Source organism: Dipodomys ordii, unplaced genomic scaffold (assembly GCF_000151885.1).
Source record: "Dipodomys ordii isolate 6190 unplaced genomic scaffold, Dord_2.0 Scaffold110, whole genome shotgun sequence".
NCBI lineage: Eukaryota > Metazoa > Chordata > Mammalia > Rodentia > Heteromyidae > Dipodomys > Dipodomys ordii.
The window spans coordinates 4,672,792-4,694,555 of record NW_012267326.1 but is presented as its reverse complement, the minus strand read 5'-3'; the positions used below and the strand labels follow the sequence as shown (position 1 = coordinate 4,694,555).

Below are 21,764 nucleotides of genomic sequence, written 5' to 3'. Positions count from 1 at the left end.
TTGAACTCTGATCTTCAGATCTCAGCCTCCTAAGTAACTAGGATTACAAATGTGAGCCACTGGCACCTGGCTTGCAGAGTAGTTCTTAATGTGCTGGGCTCTTGAATTCATGATGTAGTTTCTTCTGACCTATGGTGAACAGTAAATGTCTCATGCCTTTTAATGGCTAATAAATCAAAACTGTTCTGTGGCTTATGTTACTGTTGGTTATTTCCTTTGTGTTAGCCTTATGCAGTTTCTACTGGACAGATTCAGTAGGGAATTTCCAGATGAAAGGCATAAATGAATAACATAGCCTGTTAAAATGCATCATCAGATTGAAATGACCAGCTGGTATGGCTTGGATGAAAAAACAATCCTTCTTGTCCAGTCAGAGTTGATAGCTATCAAATCTGTTTTTGAGGTTTCTAGAACAGATTTCTTTTTTTTGGGGGGGGGTCCGGTAGTGGGGCCTGAACTCTGGGCCTGGGCGCTTTCCCTCAGCTCTTCAGCTCAAGGCTAGTGCTCTACCACTTGAGCCACAGCGCCACCTCCAGTCTTTTTTGCTTATGTGGTGCTGAGGAATCGAACCCAGGGCCTCAGGCATGCAAGGCAAGCACTGTACCACTGAGCCATCTTCCCAGCCCCTCTAGAACAGATTTCTAATGTTGAGGGATATGATTTTCTTCTCCAATTCTTAGGTATACAAGTTTATGGGAAAAGTCGATTTCTCTAAGTATGCAGGCCAGAGCCAACTCCACGCAGGGCACATGGGACTAGATTTGGACAGCCACTTGTTTGCTTTCTCATCCCTGAGGTCTGTCTGTAAGCAAGCCTGCTGCTTTTCTCTGCTTTTCCACATGCCTCCACGGCCTGAGATTTGCACAACAGCGTTTCTCAAACACCTGGTCATGCGTGTACCAGTGGCTTAAGCCTGTATTCCTAGCCATAGGTGGCTGAGATCTGAGGATTGCCATTTGATGCCAGCCCCAGCAAGAAGTCTACGAGACTCCTATTTTAATTAACTACCAAAGGAAGAAGGCATGGCTCAAGTGGTAGAATGCCAGCCTTGAGTGGAAGAACTGAGCAGCAGCAGGGAATCTTGAGTTCAAGCCTATGTACCAGCACAAGAAAAAAAACGGTAGGGTGCATCAAAATCACAGGAGGCTCAGATGCAGGTTTTGCAGGAGCTGGGAATAGGGAGACTTGAAAAACCTGTAGCTACACAATGATGCTATTGAAGCTAAGGGTTAAAAAAATGAGAATTAAATGAATATATGTATATAATAAAAATAAAATGAACATAAACGATGCCAACATTTGGCAATATTTGTTAAAGCTCATAGCACTGCATGCTAAGATATACACATTGTATTAGGGATAAATTATAGTTAGACTTGAATTAAAGGAATATCAGCTAAAAAAATACCATTTCTGGGGTCTGAGGTAGGCCCTGGGCCTTGCATTTCAGTCATATGTAGGAGCTACAGGCTGGTCACCACACATTGAGAAGCCTGACTGAGAGCTCCTCTCCCTGCTGCCTACTGCTGGCATACTCTCACATTGATTGACCTTTTTTTTTTTCCTTTTCCTTTTTCTGTCCCTGCTTCACAGTTCTAGAATTTGGGGGAGAAGCAAGGCTGTACTATAGCAATTAGGTATAGTGTGAAACTTGTGGTGCCCTGAACCTCAGTCCATACTTTCTTTCTGAATAAAGGCATTTATCAGCTGCAGTATTAGGGTAAGCCCGCCACTCTGCACAAAGCACAAATCAGTAAAAGTTTACCCAGTGAATGTCAAAAGCAGGATTCTGTTTGTGTGCCCCAGTGATTATGGGAGGAGCAAATGTTAGGGCAAATACCTTTATTTAAAGGGTGTGTGTGTGTGCATGTACACATGCGTACCTATACTGGGGCCTGGACTTGGGGCCTTGATGGTGTTCCTTAGCTTTCTCATTCCTCTACTTCCTGCTTTTTGCTGATTTATCTGCCCAGGCTGACTTTGAATTGTGACACTCAACATCTTGGCTTCCTAAGTTGCTAGGATTGCAGGCATGAAGCCTCTGTCACCTGACTCTTTTTAACTCTTTAGGCTCAGTCCTTTGAGTCACTACTTATTAATGCCCCCTTCCCCCCCCCCTCCATATTTCTTAGCCATGAGGGACTCCAGTGGTGCTGATGTGAGGACTGGAAATGGGGTTTGGAGAAGGTGAAACTTTCAAGTAATACTCTGACAGATCTGCTGTGATAGTGGACTCTTTTCTTTCTAAATGGTCCAGTAGTGGCAGCTGCTAACCACTCTGGCCACTGTTAGAGAGCTTAAGATGTGACATGGTGGAGCTGAATTTTATTTAATTTTAATGAGTAGCTGTGTGGGGCCAGTGTAAGTCTGAGGTGACCACAGTTGTCTCTTGGTATCCACAGGAATGGGCTCCAGGACTCCACAGATGTGCCAGTCCCCAGAGAAACACTGCTTAGTTTTGGTGTAGCACCTTTACGAATCCTCCATTTCTGATAGCCAACACAGTATAGATGCTATGGAAACAGTTGTTATTCTGTATTGTTAAGGGAACAATGACAAAAATAAAGTTTCCCCATGTATAATAAAAATGTAACCTTTTTGTGAATATTTGGATAAGAGTTGGTTGAATATCCATGATGGGGAGGGCCTGTTGTATGCTTGGGGTCAGGGTAGGCAGAAAGAAGTTCAGGTGGAGAGATAGAGGGGAAGTGGCCCAAGTAAAGTGAGAATTTTTCAATGTTGAGCTGAGTGGATGGTTTCCTCTGGGTACTGGAGAGCCATTTGGGGGTGGTGGGTAGGGGATGGGAACCAGGGCCCTATGAGTCTTACTGTGGACTCTACAACAGAGCTACACCCAGCCCCATTGAAGACTTTTGGTCAGAGAGATGGGTGCTTGGGGAAGAACCTTCTGGTGACATGAAACCAAAACACATGGGGCAGAGGCTAGAGTGGAAGTTGACCTGAGAAGGTGTTAGCTCACGTGTTTATTAGCCTGAGACCTCGAGCATCATAACACCTGAGAGGAGGAGGAAGAGGAAGGGCTTAAATGATGGACAGAGGTTAGTCTGGGAAAGGGGTTATTTGAGTACAGATGTGAGGGATGTGAGAAAGAAGAGCAGTAACAGCAGAGGCAAAACTCGCAGAGTGGGGCGTGGGAAGATGGCTCGCAGGCGCTGAGGAGGGTGCACCAGGCAGGCGCATGGCAGGAGTGTAGATAGCTGTAGTGGAGCTATATCACGGAGGCCTCAGCAGATTTTCACTTTACTATAGAGAGAAATGATTGTGTGTCGGGGAAGCAGGGCAGGGTGAGGGCATATGTGCCGGTACTGGGGCTTGGACTCAGGGTCTAGACAGTGCCCATTAGCTTAAGGCTATCACTCTGTCACTTGAACCACAGCGCCACTTCTGGAGCTCATTTGGAGATAAAAGCCTCATGGACTTTTCCTTCTTGGGCTGGCTTCGAATCATGATTCTTCAGAGCTCAGCCTCCTAAGTAGCTAAGATTGCAGACATGAGCCACCAGCACCCGGCTGAGAACTTCATGTAAGCATCCTTCTATCTGTAATGTAAAAGATGTTTTGATCTTCGCATGCACCTGAGGGAGCAGAGATGATGGTAACTCCTGTGGGCCTGGAACCAGTTTGTCACTCCACCCACCCAGGTGTCCTCTTATTAGAAGTCCAGGAAGGCTAGAATTGCATCTTGCAGGAGTTTCTTCTGACCTCTCTTGGGCCTTCTGGAGAGCTTGGGTAGCTGTGGACGCATTTCTGTTGCTCCTGTTACCTTCAAACCGCTGCTGATCCTCAGGGGAAAGTTGCTGGGATGCCTTCTCTACTTACTGCCCTTGCCACCATGTGTTGGTTCTTTCTTGGTGCAGCCCTAGCCCTGGTCAGGGTCATGGCTATTATGTGGACAGCTTGGACTATTGCAGCCTCAGTGTCCCATGGCTGGGGATACTTAGCAGAGGAGGTTGATGACATCCTACAGCTTCTAGAGAGGCTGGAGGGAGCCCATGGAGGAGGATGTGGGGCACCATGAGAGTGGCTCTTTACCTCTTAGGTTTTATCTTGGGGCAACTCTTCAGCTGTGGCTGGTTCCATCTCCTTTTAGCAAAAAGGAGCTGGGCCTTAATGCACATAGAAAGTAGTAGCTTTGAGGAGCGTCTCCAGGACTGCCTATCTTCAGACAAAACTTAGAGCTTTCCCCACGTGCCTCACTGTCTCTTGAAGACTTGTGACTCTGTGTGTGTGTGTGTGTGTGTGTGTGTGTGTGTGTCCATCCATGTGTCTATCGTCCATGTCCACCCGTCTTCCTCTTCCTGTGCCATGATTTGTATCTCAGTGTTAACAAGGTTCTCTAATCTGGGCTGCTTATACAATACCAGGATTTGGGCCAGCCACCAAGACTGTTTCCTTACCTCACCTTCCTGGGCCTTGGACAAGTCACTGGTTTAGTACTGGACCACTGAGAGATTTAAGGCCCCCTGTCACAGTTCTTGGCACTTAGTAGGTCCTCTCCATCCCACCAAGGCCTTTCTCTTTTCCCTTTTCCATGCAGTAGCTGATACTGAAGGCTTGCTCTGTGTGTCTTGCAGCCTCTGTCTCTTGCATGCTGGTGGTGACCATTCCCATGAATGAGCTGTGAAGCCCAGCTGCAGGGAAGTTCTCTCCCCTTGCTATTCCTGCTGCCTTTCCCCTCCTTATACTTGCTATGGGGTTTCTTTGTTTCCTGACTCCTTCCTTTTCCTCCTTTCTTTAAAAATGGTAGCGCTCCGCTTTCCAAGCAGATCTGGAGAAGAGACAAAAGCCCACTGCCTTTTCCCGCGAATGCTCTGTCCCCTAGAGGAATGCCAGTGAACGCTCTTGGGACAGTTATTCCCGATTATCTGACGTTGAATGCCTCCCCCATTCCTTCCCTTCCCCAGAAGTGACATCCTTCTACTGTCCCAGGTGTGTTTTACTTAAAATTAACCTTTCTGCAGGTCGGCCCCTTTGCTCAGGAAGAGCATCTGTCCTTCCAGTCGATGAGAGCCAAGTGTGGTAAATGTGTGTGTATGTGTGGTTAGCGCCAGAAAAGCCAGCCTGAGAGGCAGCAGAAGGATTGTGATGTCTGTGGCAATCAACTCAGCACCTCCAAAATGGCAGCAGGGACCAGCCTGTCACGTGCTCATGCTTGTTCTGGGACCTGTCAAGAGCAAGAGCCCTACCTTCTCCATCAGGTCCCTCCTTGCAGTGACCTTGTGTTTGAACTACCTCTAAATGGCAAGATGAGGTCACTCCGTACAGTGGTGACCAGCAGGGCACAGTGGTTCCCTGGCTTTGGGAGTGGCTTGGCACAGAGGAAAGTACGTGTGCGTGAGCCTTCAGCTGCCCTGCATCAGGGCCAGGGGCTACAGCTGTGCAAGAAGACAAAGACCAGACCTTGGCTTCAACGTGGCTTCTGACCAGGCAACAGAGTTGAGACACTCAGCCCGGAGCCCTTTCGCCCAGTCATGATGGCCTGCTGGGGAAAATTAGAGACAGACAACAAAGATTCTCTTTTGGAGAAGTCCCAAACGCACTGTATGACATTTATGTAACAAAACTTTCTGTCTCAGCTGGGCACCTGTGGTACACACCTGTAATCCTAAACTCAAGAAGCTGAGATCTGGAGATCCTGTTTGCAAGTTATACCCCAGAGCCAGAGGTTACAGAGTGCCAGCCTGAGCAAAAAAGTGAAGGGACAGCATGCCTTAAACCTTGTATTCAAGCTCTAGTACTGGCACAAAAAAATAAAACGAACAAAACTTTCCATCTCTTTGACTTAAGGGGAGATGAATTTTTCCCAAGCACGTAACAGTGAATATGTTACTTGTTAAAGACTGTGGGACAAGAAAGCTGACTGGAATTTCCTGAACTACCCAGCATGCTTTGGGCCATGCTGCTGTTATTGGCACCTGGGCAGTTGGACTGGATCTTCAGATGCACCTGTGCTGGCTTTTCCTGATACCAGGCTATTGAGCTGGGGCTTCTTACAAAATATTACTAATGTTAAGATACTGTAGGTTATGTAATGATGGTGATAATTTGGTGAACTATGGCTGAAAAGTGACCATGTTTCTTGGCTTCATGGATTTTCTGAATGTTAACAATAACAGAGATATGTCATTAGAATGGGAAAAATTTGTAGTCAATCCCTGGACAGTTGTGCCTTGTCGGATCTCCTTGCTTTTCTTCCACTGGCTTTCTTTATTCCTGTTCTCTGTGTTTGTTTATTCCTCTCCTTTGACAGGCTCCTGTTGTTTACATATCTTTCCATTCTCTCCACTCCCTACTTCGCCACTACCCCAGTCTTAGTTACCTAGTGCATAAAATCATCCTTGTGAGTTGGATGTTTGTGGCTCATGCCTGTAATCCTAGCTGCTGAGAAGGCTGAGATCTGAGGATTACATCCTTGAGACTTATGTGCAATTAACCAATGAAAAGCTGGAAGTGGCAATGTAGCTCAAGTGGTTGAATGAAAAACCCAAGTAAGAGTGTGAGATCCTGAGTTCAAGCCCCAATGCTGGCATAGAAACAAAACAAAACACAAATCATCCTTGCTGCGGTGGTCTTGCTCTGCATGGTTGCATGTCTGGGACATGGTGGAATGAGACATGTTATAGACAAGAACATGCTGTTCCCTGCTTGCTCCTTTAGTCTTTCATAGAGCTGTAGGTAGAGAGATCTGTTTGACCTCTCTTACAAGCAAGGGCTCCCTGATGCTTTGTGTCATAGCCTGCCTTTCTGTGACCCTTAGAACCCTCCCGTTCTCTTTGCTGGGTTCAGGTGGAGCTCAGTCTGTCACTGTCTCTTTCTTTCTCTGTTTCCATTTTTCTGTCTCTTATGACTAGATCCCACCCATTTCTCTATGTTAATAATCTGGGTGTATTGAGTCCCACCATGCAGTGCCAGGCTTCCTGGTGTGGCTCATTTCACCACAGTGCTTCCTTTCCAGTGTGCCCATTGTGCAGAAAGGTGCCAGGCCTCAACACAGATGTAACAAAATCATAGAGTTAGACGGAGATTTGACTGTCCTTCCCTAGCTGCATTACCTGTCTCTGCTCTGCATGTATGTTTTTTGTGATGTTTGCCAGTCTCTTGAGCTCAGGCGTGTTAATATTTTTCTGTGGAAGATGTTTGTCTATTTAAGGAACAATGCATACCGACTGGGCCAGACATTGCTATAGGACCCCATTGTAATCCTAGCTAGAGAGCGCTCCTTAGCCCTGCTTGTCTGTGGCCGGAGGCTGTGGCAGGCATCGGCTTCCTGTCTAAAGTTTGCCTCTGTCACATATAGCTGTACATGGGCGCTGGATATGATAGAGGCAAACCTCACAGAGGCCTTCACCACCACCTGCCCAGAATTTAGAGGAGACTAAGGATGATTTGGAGTGTGTCTGTGGAAAATTCTATTTAAATTGACATTTTAAGAATGCCTGCTATAGATGATTTTTCTCTTTGGATGTTGGTGGAGGTTGGCCAGCGCAGGAGTTAGGTACCTTAAAAAGTTGGGCAATGAGCTAGGCACTATTGGCTCATGCCTGTAATCCTGGCTACTCAGCCTGAGATCTGAGGATTGTGGTCCAAAGCTTAACCTGGGCAGGAAAGTCTGTTCAAGTGGTAGAACACTGTCCCTTAAGCAAAAAGAAAGCTCAGGGACAGCTCCCAGACCCTGAGTCCAAGCCCCAGGACCAGCACATTAAAAAAAACAAAACAGAAAGTAGGTACAGATAAGCAGTCAGACTGATGGTACTGACTCCTCCTCTGAGGGCTGGGTCTCTGTTGGGAGAGAAGGGGAAATCAGTGAGGAAAACGGGCGATGGTTCCTGCCTGAGGAGGGGAAGTGGGCGCTGGGCCCAGATGGGAGTCGATGCGCTGGCCTGGAGGAGCTGAAGCTTACAGGGAAGTGGCAGACTCTGTAGATGAATGTGCTTGGTGGTTTCTCCTGGAAATGACCCAAACAGTACTTACATTATGTTTATGTATGGAATAAAAAAGATCAGAATTGCACTGTCTTGCTTGAAATTTTCCTTATTGAAGAACTGTGATTTTTGTGTTACAAGTCAGCGGCTAGGCCCCAATGGCTTGCTCCTATAATCCTCGCTACTCAGGAGGTAGAGATTGGGAGAATCGTAGTTTGAATTCAGCGTGGGCCAAAAAAGTTAGTGAGAACCCCATTTCAACAATGGCTGGTGACTGTGGCCAAAATAAGGAAAATGAAGGTTCCAGGCCAAGCTGCGGGGAAAGAGTTCATGAGATCCCCATCTCAACTGAACAATACTGAGAATAGCGACACACACCTATTACCCTAGCTACTGTGGGCACAGAAATAAGACCCTATCTTTAAAATAACCAGGGAAAAGGGGATGAAGGTATGGCTCAAGTAGTAGTGTGGTCTGCTTAGCAAGTGCAAAGTCCTGAGTCAAACCTGCCCCTGCCATCACCGCTCCCTGCCAGAAAACCACAAAGATGAAAGCAAAGCCAAGTATTCTCCTGTACTAGCATCCCAAGTGAGAGCTTTTGAACCCATGAAATCTAAAACAGGTAACAATTTTTCTTCTGGCCGTAGCTCTTGGTAGTTGTCCCCTGGATAGGCAAACCTGCAGGATGAGTTGTAGAAGTCAGGTGCCGTGACTGACCTAGTTAGACTTTTCTACCCCTTGAGCACATTTTTTTCAGGTCCTCATTGCTGGTTAAGAAGCGGGCAAGGACTCTGAGCATCCTGGGAATGGTGAATCTCCAAGAAGAGCTATGGGCTTTCCAGAAATTTTTTCCAGATGCACACTCTTAGCCTAAAAGTTCTAGGATGGTAGTGGACATCTTCAAGAATGTTCATTGGATCCAGACTATGGCTAGGCCATCAAAGAAAGTCCCTAATCCCCAACCTTTTTTGCAACCACATAATTTTCTTTCTTTCTTTTTTTTTGTTTAAAGAAAGCTTTACTACATACATCCTTAGAATGTATTGTAAATGGAGCAAGATCTAAAAAGCTTTTCCAATACAAAGTGGCTACAGATAACTAAACTATGAGCATGTTTGAAAATACAACTCTAAGACTTAAAAAAAAAACCATTTATATAGTTTGTTCTTAACCCTAAAAAGAGTTCACATTTCAAGTTATAGACTCACCTCAGTAGTGTGTGTACATGAAATGATTTTTCAGACCACAGAGGGCTTTGGGTAACTTAACTGGCTGTCACCAACATTTGTTTTTAAGGTAGCCTGGTGACAACCACATAATTTTCATGTGTCTTTCTCTGACACTTCTAATGGATATAAACTGCATTAATACGTGTAACTCCATAGGCCCCAAGGTGCTTGTGTGGCAGAAATAGTCATAACTTTTGTTTTTTATTAAAAATATCTCATTTTTCCTAAGCCTACTGATCCTTAAGACATAATTTTAATTCCTTTTGATCTTCAAGTTTGTGCACATTTTTGTGGCTGGGTTTGCTCGTTTGCCATGAGCTCTGGGGAGGCAGAAATTCACTGGAGTGCTGCTTGCTGAGCCTTATGATGTCCATTTTTCCTGATGTAGAGAAGCACCGTTCTGCCACCTCGAACTCCTGCAGTTTGTTGTCATGGCTGTGCAGGTAAAAGTCTATAGGTGTGCAAGGTGTGAGCCTTTTAGGGACAAAGCAGGCATCCCAAGACAGGGAAGAATGGTGGATAAGCACAGGCACCTGGCTGTGGAAAGCAGCCCTTAGACTGAGAGACTGTTTTCTGTGTCTTTGAGCTCCTCGCCAGAATTCACCAAACCCTCAAAAGGAAGAAGGGTGTTGGCCTTCAAATCCTCTATTGTAGTCTGTCATCAGACTGCCATGCAGATGCTCTGTGGATGCTGACAGAGTGTATTTATACTGCCAGCTAATCTGCTTTACTCTTTGCACCCCAAATATGGACCGACATAGAGACTAGCCTGTCCCTTTTGCAGAGGGACTGAACTCCAGTGGTGGCAGGATAGATGGGTCCTCTATGATATTTACTAGCAACTTGGTGAGTGGACAAAACCCAACACAAAACAAACACACCCTCTGATTATTTTCTTGAGGCTGGGTAGGAGGACTGATTACAATTATTGTTATCGAACTCTGTGTATGTATTGTGTGTGTGTGTAATTCTCTGTAGCTATGACAAACCACTGTTGGAACCTTATGTGAAGTTAGAGTGAGGTTTGCTAAGGATCTCTGTTAGTGAGGGGGATGTTTATTGGGCTCCCGTGGTCCTTAGGGGATATCAGGATCCCAGGAGCTCTGCCCCCTCCCCTGGTCACTCTAGGTCTGTGCACCAGCATCATTGTCTGCTATAACCAGAGGAATTGAGGGAGTCAGGCCAGGGGAGGACATGAAGTGAGTCTAAAGTGGGAGGAGCAAAAGAAGTTAGTGTTCCCATCTCTTCCAGGGCTAGATCTTGCAGAAGGCTTCCTGGCTACTGGCAATCAGAGGCCTGATGATTTGATTTTACTTGATATATTAGTCGATTCAGTTGAAGCAAAAAATACCTAGGTGCTGCCTTCTCCTCTCCCTTGCTGAGATGAGAAGATTCATTTCAGAGAGGTAACTGCTCCAGGTCACCTTAAAGGAATGTCTTTACCCCCGGGGAGAGGTGCCTGTCCCAGACAATAGCCACTTTAACACTGGCCTGGAATACAGTGGAGAAAGAGAAGGCAGAGCCCCAACGGAGGCTGGTGGAAGGCTGGTGTCCTGCAAAACCCAGCTCTCACCATTCAGGCCCAGTGCCTGGGTCCTAGGAACCCCTGTAGCCCAGCAGAAAGTAGACACGGATGAAGTCCTGCTCGCGGTGGGGAGACAGGGCTGCGATGCTCTCAGACTTCTATCTGGGTATTTCCGCTGGGCTAGGACAGCTTGGTAATGTCTGTATGTTCTACCAAAGCAACTTGCCAGTGTCTGCAACACAGGTAAAGGCCAGAGAATCAGGTATATGATAGAGGCAAACTTCATGGAGGCCTTCCCCCTTACCTGCCCAGAATTGAGGTTATGTAGAGGAGACGTTAAGATGATTTGGAGTGTGCCTATGGAAAATTCTATTTAAATTGAAATTTTAAGAAGACCTAATGTAGATGATTACCTTTTTGAATGTTGGTGGGAGTTGACCAGCACAAGGGTTAGGTCAGATACTTACAAGCACCAACCATGAAGATAGCCTGTATGTATGAGAAAGGTATTCAGATGTAGCATGGTCTGTCTGATCAGGTTGGTAAGCCATCATCAGGTTTAAGGGTGGATTTTTTTTAAGTGTTAAAATATTTATTCATTTCTCACATTTAGAAAAGGAGTAATCCAAAGAGAAGATTCCTGAAGTTTGGGGCACTAATTTTAAATTAGATGACTCGTTTTAGCACATTTTTGAAGTATTGAATTGAGGAGAAAGATAGTTGGCATCCCAGGGTGTCACCTTTTTTTAAATATAATCTTATTGTTCTTATTAAGGGGTTATACAGGGGCTGGGAAGGTGGCTCAGTGGTAGAGCACTTGCCTTGCATGCATGAGGCCCTGGGTTCGATTCCTCAGCACCACATAAGCAGAAAAAGCCTGAAGTGGCGCTGTGGCTCAAGTGGTAGAGCACAAGCCTTGAACTGAAGAGCTGAGGAACAGCGCCCAGGCCCAGAGCTCAGGCCCCACAACTGACAAAAAAAATAAAAATTAAAAATAAGGTGTTGTACAGAGGGGTTATCATTTCATAACTCAGGTAATGAGTACATTTTATTTTGGACAGTGTCACCCCTTCACTTTCTTGGGTTTGTGTGTGCGCATGTGTGGATGGGCCAGTATTGGGGCTTGAACTTACTAGGTTCCTTTTTCATTCAAGGCTCCAATTCTAGCTGGTTAAATGGGAATACGAGTCTCATAGACTTTCCTGCCAGGATTGGCTTTGAACTTTGGTTCTCAGATCTTTAGCTTCCTGAGTAGCTAGGATTAAAGGCATGAGCCATTAAGGCCTGGTAGTAAATCAGTTTTTGCAAAGACATCTTTTGGATTTATTACCTTTGACTTGGTAACTTTAAATTTAATACCCTTTGGCTTAATACTTTCAGATTTAAACAGTCTTTTTCAAATAAAAGCACCACATTTGCTGGTGGCTCATGCCTGTAATCCTAGCCACTCAGGAGGCTGAGATCTGAGAATCATGGTTGGAAGCCATCCCAGGTAGAAAAATCTGAGAGACTCTTATCTTCAATTAGCCAGCAAAAAGCCAAAAGTGGAGGTATGGCTCAAGTGGTAGAATGCCAGCCTTGAGCAAAAAAGCTAAGTGAGAATGCAGGGCTCTGACTTCAAGCCTCAGTACTGGCACACAGAGAAAAAAAGTTATGTCTGATGTGTTATCAGTAACTGGAAACAAATTGATAATGTTCCTAAAGCACTCTATGAGTGCTTTTGCTTACAGAGCAGCATCATGAGACCATAATGGCCGTGAAGCTGTGAAACAGCCTTATGTCTGTCAGCAGAATTCCAAGCACAGCTTTACATGGTGGCCAGGGTTCTCCATACTGAGTACTAGCAGATTTTATGCTCATAATCCTCTTGGGCATTTTGTTTATTAACTTGCTCATTTTCTGTGTAATTTGAAAAACTGAATTAATAAACTTGGATCAAGGAAAGCAGAGTATCTAGCCAAAATATATGGTCATAAAGCTTGGAGAGTTTTTTTCTTGAATTTGCCATATTTTTTTGGTCTTCTTCTTTAAGGCCAGTTCTGAGACTTTAAACTTGCCATCGAGTGGACATAGTCTCTGTTACATTTTCCACGTAGAAAGCAATTTTAGTCCCAGGGGGAATATGACTTTTATTTATAAACAGAAAAAAAATCTTAGTTATAAAATGGCTTTGTTTAAATAACTTAGTAGGATTGGTTGCAGAGGGTCAGATTTTTTTGGAGGTGCTGTCTCATATCTGTACACTTAAAGAAACTAACTGTAGTTAGATTTTTAAAGAGCAAAGAGGTTTTGTATGATTTTTTTTTTAAATCAGGAGCAATTCTTTTTTGGGGGGGGTCCGGTCGTGGGGCCTGAACTCTGAGCCTGGGCGCTGTCCCTCAGCTCTTCAGCTCAAGGCTAGCGCTCTATCACTTGAGCCACAGTGCTACTTCCGTCTTTTTTTTTTTTTTTTGCTTATGGGTGCTGAGGAATCGAACCCACGGCTTCAAGCATGCAAGGCAACCACTTTACCACTGAGCCACCTTCCCAGCCCCCTCAGGAGCATTTCTTAGGTTGGAGGCGTAGAGATGAGCGGAGGTGAACGATGCCTGACCCTGGGCAGTATCATTTTCTGCTCATTTCTCAGAGGACTGGCTTACAGAGAAAGTTCTGGGGCAGTATTAGTTTTATTGGGGGTGGGGTGGGTATGATGGGATGTTGTTTAGCACGGGAGTGATTTGCATTTCTAATTTTTAAAGGACAAGCTGGTGATGGTTAATGATTTCATTTTAGCCAAACTCAGACCGTGAATTGGTTTTGTCGGAAGATGAAAAAAGTGACAATGAAGACACGGAAGAGACAGAGTTGGGCGTCATGGAGGATCAGCGCAGTGTAATTCTTCATCTCATTTCACAACTCAAACTTGGGATGGATCTGACCAAGGTAGGTCCCACCGGATTGCTGTGTGACCACTTGTCTGCGTTCTCACTGTGGTGAGCTGGGGAAAGGTCAGCATAGCTTTCCAGAATGGATGTTCCAGATGTAGCTGGAAAGTGAGTGGGGGGGGAGGAGAGGGAGTATTCGAGAAGGAGTCTCATTGTACTGCCAGGCTAGCCTCCATTCCTGAGTTCAACAATCCTTCCTCCTCCCTTCACCCACCCCCAGCACTGTTACTATAGGTGTGTGCTCCCTCATCCATCCAGAGAAGATGTTTTTATTCATTACTCTCCACATGAGAGCCTCACATCTGGTTCCTTGGAGGAGCTGCTGCTCTGGGAGGACTAGGGGAGCCTTAGACCCCATTTGATGATAGGGAACATCAGGAGTACCTCCTTTATTTCTGCTGTGTGCTAGGGACGATTAAGGGTGGCCTCTAGAGGGCGCGGTGGCATCATGGCTGTGGAGGAAACACAGGCCGAAGGAAAATGGCAGAGCCAGGAGCATTGCCACAGTGAAAAGTGAGCCTCATGCTTGCTGCCAGCTACCGTTAGCTTTCACAGCAGGTCCCCAAAGGGTAGCCTTGTTAGAGATGCAGATTTCATGGGCTGTGTGTACAGAGAGGAACCCTAAGGCGGGTAGGTTCACAGTGCTGAGTGCAGGCTGGCATCTTCCTCAGTGATTGCTCCTAGACACACAGCAGCCTAACTATGCTATGTTGAGGATCCTCCTACTCTTCATCCCATCACCACAGGGCTGCCATTGGGTTTCTGGAGACAGGCAGCAAAGGCAGCTTTGCCTGTGGTTGGACAGTTTAAATGGTGTTGAGAGATGGTAAAAAGAGCCTGGACTTTGGCTTTGCCTACCTGGATTCCCTTTCCAGCACTGACCATCATCTAGGCCTCCTTGGTAGTGTGATGTGTGGGGATGGGAGGTAGCATGCAGAGGACCTTGCCTGGTACAGGATACTGGGTGTATCTCACCCTTGATAAGGTGCCGCAGCGTGAGGCAGTGGCCAGCAAGAGAGGTAGAGGTGATCTCTGGCGAGCACGTGCTGGGTGGCAGCTTTCGATTCTGAAGGCCAGCCAGACCCCTCCTGAGCGGTCAAGCCCGAGGACCAGGCTTCAGGGCATTGGCTTGTGAAGGGTCTGGAGGCCAGGGAATAAGAAGTGAATGGCATAACTATGAGGAAGGTGAGGAAACATGATGCCAGAGGAGATGGAATCCTCCAAGATGACGGAGAAGTCTTTTCTTCAAATATTCTTAGGGGTTTGGGTGTGTGTCTCTGGGAGATAGCACCCCTAAGCAGAATTGTGAACGTACACTCCCTTGCTTTACCCTTGCTCTGTGTAGCTCTTTCCTGTGTGTGTGTGCCTAACTACAAAGACCTGCTTTCCATCCTGCTGCCTTTCCTCATTTCATTCTTTTAGTTATATAATTACCATTTTTCAACTATAAAATTTTTTTAAAGACCTTTTTTTTTTATACTGGTGCTGGGGCTTGAACTTGGCCTGGGTGTTATCCCTTTGCTTTTCTGCTCAAGGCTGGTGCTCTACCACTTGGTGAACCTCCACTTCCAGCGTTTGACTGGAAGGGTCTCATTGACTTTCTTGCCTAAGCTAACTTCAAACCCCAGTCCTCAGATCTCAGCCTCTTGAGGAGCTAGGATGGCAGGCGTAAGCCGTTGACCTTCAGAGAAGGCTGGGCTCTTAAGGTCGTGTGGAGACCGAGATGACACAAGATAGTTCTGATGGCTTATAGGTGACAAGGTACAGCAAGTGAGATCTAAACCATGTTTCTAAACTGTGGGTCGGTCATGACCTACTGTGGGTTGGAAACCAACTTAGTGGGTCAGACTAGCACATGTAAGTTTTAGTTTGAGTCTCTCGTTCTGGGTCACAGTAAAGCATTCTCATTGTAGATCATACTTTTTTATTCATTTAAAAATTTTTAATTATTCTTATAAAGGCAATATAGAGAGAGGTTATAGTTATATAAGTCAGGTAATGATTCCATCTCTTTCCCTCCCTCTCTCCCGGCTTTTCCCTCCCTTTCTCCCCTTCAAGTTGAGAGCTCATTTGCCACTGTGTCCATTGCTGCATTTGTTCACCCTTTGTCCCTCCATTTCTGTGCCTCCCCTTATACTTGCAAAGACTTATAAAGGAACAAACAGAACAAGAAGGAAAGAAAACAAAAACAGCAAAAAAGAAAAAAAAACAACCTCTCGTTTTCATTTCCTGGAGTTCATTTTGATGAATATTCTTAGTATGATCAGCTGCACATAGGCATTGAGCTTTTCTGTTCTTCTCCTAAAAGTATACTCCTTTGGTCTCACTGTGTGTTGTGGATCATACTTCTTTAAAAATACAACTCGGAGGTAGAGTCATGGGTGGCAGAAGACAGAGAATAAGAAAAATTGAAATTATGTTGAGGAACAAGAAAACATGGAGGGAATTAAATTTGGCAAGTTGACTACTTCAAAAGGCTTCATGCTGTAGCTCACTTGGTTTAAAAATCATCATTAAGATGTACATTTTGTATTTGTATATTATTTTATTAGGCTATGATTGCTTTGCAATTCTGCAGCCCTATTCTAGTCCTAAAAGAACAAATGCTGTATTATGATAAGCTCAGTTGGGTACCTGTAAGAAAAACTTTCCAATGTTTATCTTATCAGCTTGCTTCCTTTACTGAGCAGAAGCTAGTATTCAGAAACAAGGGAATCCAGGAGCTGGTGGCTCACTTGTATAATTCTGGCTACTCAGGAGGTGGTGATTGGGAGAATCATAGTGTGAGGCCGGCTCAGGTAGGTAAGTCCATGAGACTCTTATCTCATGGACCTAGCCATCAAAAACTGGAAGTATAGCTGTGGCTCAAATGGTAGAGTGCCAGCCTTGAGGGAAAAAGCTGAGGGATAGTGCCCAAGCCCCATTTCATGCCCCAAGAGTTTCCTACTTTAGGCTTCCTGTCATTGCTAGGGTCATGTACATGTACAGCTTCCTTCAGCAGAAATGGAGTTAAATGAACTTTTCTGAGTGGCTTTGGACTGCGTTCCTCCCATTCTCAGCCTTGACTTCCCTTCTTCCAAGTCTCATTTTCCTTATATCATCAGATACTGCTACTTCTCCCGAGTTTTGCCTCTCAATAAAAGACACAGCAGTGACCTGGCCCTTAGCTTGTCCTGGCGGTCTGTGTCAGGACATTGTGTGGTGTGGCATCATTATGTGGTATTCTCACTCAGCAAGAGCTCATATGCCCCACTGTTTGGGAGGAGACAGGGTCCATGACCCTGAGTCTGAAGGCCCCCAAGGGACCTAAAGGGTCCAGCCTGGGCTTTGCCCAAGTAGAACCAGGTCTTGTCCTGGTTCTAGCTATTTTACCACTCATATCAGCCTTCATTCTTTATTTCCTCCTCTGTGGACACAACAGTCATACCTGCTCACAGGTTTCTGAGGAGATTGTACAAGATAATATTTATGAAGGCTGGGGTGCGGTTGACCCACAATGGTAACACTAGCTAGTCAGGAGGCTGTAGTCTGAAGCAAGGCAAAAAGCTGGAAATGGTGCTGTGGCTCAAGTGGTAGAACACTAGCCTTGAAGGGACCAATACCCAGTCCCTGAGTTTAAACTCCAGCACATACAGAAGAAAAAACAAATCAGTGAACCCTTTCATGATACTCTGTGAACAGAGAGTTAGGTATGAAGAGGGTTAGTGCTTTGGAGAAGAACAGAAGGAAAGGGAGGCTTATTAGCCAGGTAAGAGCCCAATGAAGTAAAGACTGGTAGGCAGAGTTACTTACCATTTGCTGTGTGAGGCTGGGGTTTTGTGGACTTTCTTGGCTTCCTAAAGCAAGTGTGCTGGGTGTTGCCCATCTCTACCGCTCAGAAGGAGATGGCCTGTGAGGTGGTTAGCTGGTTGTTGGGCAGTCGCCCCTGGTGCTGCTGTTCTTCATTCAGCCTGGCATGCTCCCTGATGAGGGGTAGGGACTCTGGGCTGTCTTTTGCCTTCCCGGATGGGTGATGGCTCATTTCAGATATCTGAGTCCAAACTAAAGATTGGTTATTCACTCCTGAATTGATACAACTTTAAATGTAATTAGTGGTCTACTGAGTCCCTAATGCAAGTCTTCTTTATTTATTAAAAAAAAAAAAACTTCCATCAAAGTAGTTCATTGTCTTAATTACATTAATGGGAGAAAAGCAGTCCTTATTGATGGCTCGATAAATCTACGGCCGAGATTCCAGGCCATTTGGACGCCATCAGTCTGAACAGCTGGGCCATCACTCACCTCTGTCAGAGGCAGACGGCCCAATTAGCGCTCGGCACTTCTTGGCTCTGTCTCCAGAGTGTCCACTGCCCAAAAACCAAATGATTAAGTGCCTTATTTGCAATGCACCAGGCAAGAGAAGGAGGGTCCCAGGAGGTCAGATGGGAGAAGAAATAAGAGCAGAAATCTGTTTTCACGAAGAGGGCAACCTCTTGTTCGCAATGTTCAGGCGCTGGTTTTGCAGGCTGTCTGGCTTCTGCACAAATGGAGAGATGGGAGAATGGTCTTGCCACCACACCTATCCTGCATTCTGCTGGGCTCAGTGGTGGTTGTGAACATTGATCTCTGAGCCTGCAGTTTCAGGATTGGTTCTTTGAAAATGAGTGCCTTTTCTGGGGCTTGAACTCAGGGTGCGGTGCTTAGGAACGGTCCCGTAGCTTTTTCACTCGAAGTTGGTGCTGTATAGCCACTGGTCCTCTTCTGCGTTTTTTTTTTTTCTGGCCAATTAGAGGTAAGAGTCTTAAGATTTTCTTTCCCTGGGCTGGCTTTGTACCAACAATCCTCAGATCTCAGCCTCCTGAGTAGCTAGGATTATAGGAGCCACCAATGCCCAGCTACTCAGTGACCCTTTGTGATTCAGATGAGCTAGGAATGCAATGTGGCTATTTAGGCGGGGACAGCCAGCAGAGAAAGTGAGAGATGGGGCCATGTGGGACTTGATCTCTTAGGGAAATTTTAGTTCTGGCTGGGTGTGGAGAGGGCTTGGGAGGGGAACAGGGGAGGCAGGAGGGCTACTTAGGAAGCTACAGAAAGAGGACTCTGCTGTGGCCGTTTTTCTTCAACCGTGGTGGTCTCTGGTGCTTCTCCCATTTGTGAATGACAGGCTTTTTTGCCACGCAGGGGTGGGCAGCAGAAGGGCCTAGAAGATGAAACTCCGGTCACCACTGTAGCCAGTGCTACCTCCTTCCCTTGCTTCTTTTCTGTTTTGGTGAGGGGGGCAGTAGTGGAATTTTCAGCTAAGAACCTTTTGCTTGCTTGACAGGCACTTTTACCATTGAATCATGCCTCTGGTTCTTTTTTTTTTTGCTTACTTTTGAGACATGGGGTCTTCTTGCTTGGACATGTACCCAGGTATAACCAGCCTCTTGTAGTCTGCTGTAGCTAGAATAACAGGCAGGTACCACGTGACCACCCAGCTCATGACAGAGAAGAGGCCTTGAGAACTTTTCTGCCTGGGTTGGTCTCTAACCATGGTCCTCCCAATTTCAGTCTCCCAAGTAGCTAGGATTACAGACATGAGCCACTTGTGCCCAGCCTTTTCTAGCTTCCTAATCAGGAACATCAAATGATGGCAAGCCATCCTGGCTCTTAAGTCTAGTAAACCCACTGGGTAAGGAATATATTCTTATTGGGCAGCAGAGTAGACAGTTCTGGAGGACTGGGGGGGGGTGGATTATACAGACGTTGGGCCCCTGGGTGGCCTCCATCCACTTTCTTTTCTCTCCTACTCCCCAGTCTCTGGCCCCTCTTGGTGCTGCTTGTTTAATGATTAGCATCGGAAAGGACATTTTTTCTGATTTATTTTTAGTTCTTCAGCCTAAATTTTAGTCAGGCTGATTGGGTTATGGGGAAATGTTATCCTTTCTAAAAGTAGGTAAGTAAAGAGTACACGTTGCAGCTGGTCCTGTCATTGTAGTTGCAGTGCAGACTTGAGAGCACTTGCCCAGGGGTGAATGGAGCAGGGGGGAGCATGGCTGATGGGAAGACTTCTCACCTGAAGGTGTTAGTTCCATCAAGGATGGCTGCCCTCTGGCTGACTCCGCCTGTTCCTCCCACGGCTGCCTCTTAGACCTGGGAGAAAGAAGGAGGAAATGGCGTTTGCTTGGGGTGGTAGGAAGGAGACTGTGGCTGCTTTTTTATTCTCATTGATTGGCCTCCTTGAGGGTCTGTCTAGTTACTGAAGCCTATCACCTGTACTGCCCATTTACAGGGAGATGTCAGCCAGGGACCCTTGAGGGACTCCAGGTGAGGGACAGTTTGGGGACATATGGCTTGCTCGTTATTTATTTGGTCATGCAGTGGGAGAGGAACTGGGCCTTGGGTCCCAGGGAGCTGTTTGGAAGAGCAGTCCTCAGAAGGGTCAGTGACGGCCGTTGGACAGTGACCTGTCCCTGGGGACACACACAGGAAATGACAGGCGCCAGCCAGATTCTGCCCGCGTATGATGCACATTCTCTGCCTGCTCTGAGGGGATCTTTGGGCAGCTAGAATCAGTTTCATCAAGTTGTGCCTGAAAGAAAATTAAGAAATTGATTTGCACAGTTGTATTTCATTGGATGCTGCTATTTTCTGTCTTACTCTTAAGGCAAAGCAGAAAGATAGTTAGGAAAACAAAGTGTAAATCACTATTTTTGTCATCTAGAGACAGGCTGACATTTTAAAGCTTTTAATGGATTTACTTGGATTGTGTTATAAGTTCATTTTTAAGTTTTGCTTTTTTTTTGGCTTCACATAAATACTAAAGACTATTTAAATAAAAGATAGACAGTATTAAAAGCTGGCTACCAGACTCCGAAACTTCACTTTTCTGGTGTGTCTGTGTAACATGCAAGGAAATGTTTTGAGAAGTGACATGAGCTGGGGTTGTGGGTCTGTCACCCTGTGTGCTGTCACAGTCAGCTCTTAGGTACGTTCTCCTTGATGCAGGAATTACAGGAAGGAAGGACAGCATAATCAGGGTTTGACATTGATCAATTTAGAGGTTGCTGAGGTGGAGCCAGCAGGTTCAAGTGGCCTGCCAGCTTCAAAATCCTCTAGGACCACACTGGGTGGAGCAGTGTTAGATGGCCCAGATTAAAAGGGAGCTGGGTTTTTCAGCTGACTGGGTGGCGTAGTAGTGTTCACTTCTGGGGTTTGGCTCCAGAGTGGGAACAGGGGGCTCGCTGTCCTTTCTTTTACAGTAACAGTGAGGTTCCCAGGTTCTGAATGGCCTTTATTTGCTTTAAATGACATTAGCCGTGGGGTGACCACCTGGATTTCCTTTAAACTTGGAGGTAGGCTAACACCTGTGAGATCTGGAGGATATTGTATGCTAAGCTTCTTTTATCTATTTAAGTAATCTATTCAACAGTATTTTTGTTTCAGTACTGGGACTTGAACTTGCTTGGCTTTTTCTCTCAAGTCTTGCACCCTGCCATTTGCGCTCCACTTCCAGCTTTTTGCTGGTTAACTGGAGGGTCTCAAGTATTTGTCTTACCTGGGCTAGCTTCCAACTGTGATGCTCAAATCTCAGCCCCTTGAGTAGCTAGGATTATGGGTGTGAGCCACCAGTACCTGTCTTGTTAAGCACCTGTTCCTTCTTTCTGATGTCCCTTGGTTTGCTCTGGCCCTGAAAACGGGATTGTGATATTGCTCTTTTCCCATGGCAGTGTGGTGGCATCTGCCTGACACTGGGCCTACTTTTTGCACCACTCTTGCTGTTGGGGGTACATACACCACTCTTCTGTCCTCCTTGGTGGCAGTGGGTCGTGGTCTGTCTGGTCTTTTTTGCTGCAACCCTAATTATACTTTCATGGTTTGGGGAACATGGAGAACACCCCCCCACTGGCAGAGGAATGCCGAAACCTTCCCAGTCTCTCTCTGTGTTTCTCAGGAATGGTGAGGGAGGAAGGAGGGGTGTGTGTTAGGATTGGCCATGTGGAGAGATGGGCCTCTTGTTTGACCCCAGGTTTCTCCACAGAGCTGGCTTCACATGGGTACCACTGCCACTTCTAATTCCTCTGAAATCATTTTTGCCTTGATTTGCCCCAATGTGGCATCAAAAGCAATGTTCTTTTTTAATTTTTTTGGTCTGGTCATGGGGCCTGAACTCTGGGCCTGGGTGC

General features: G+C 46.0%; 1 protein-coding gene across 1 annotated transcript in view; it reads left to right on the top strand.

The window, feature by feature from the left end:
- Positions 1 to 21,764, top strand: part of Osbpl10 (oxysterol binding protein-like 10) — a 166,585-nt gene that overhangs the window by 128,821 nt on the left and 16,000 nt on the right. Inside the window, exon 8 of the mRNA XM_013028467.1 lies at positions 13,469 to 13,618. Coding sequence (XP_012883921.1) covers positions 13,469 to 13,618 — 150 coding nt within the window. The remainder of the gene's footprint in view (positions 1 to 13,468; positions 13,619 to 21,764) is intronic.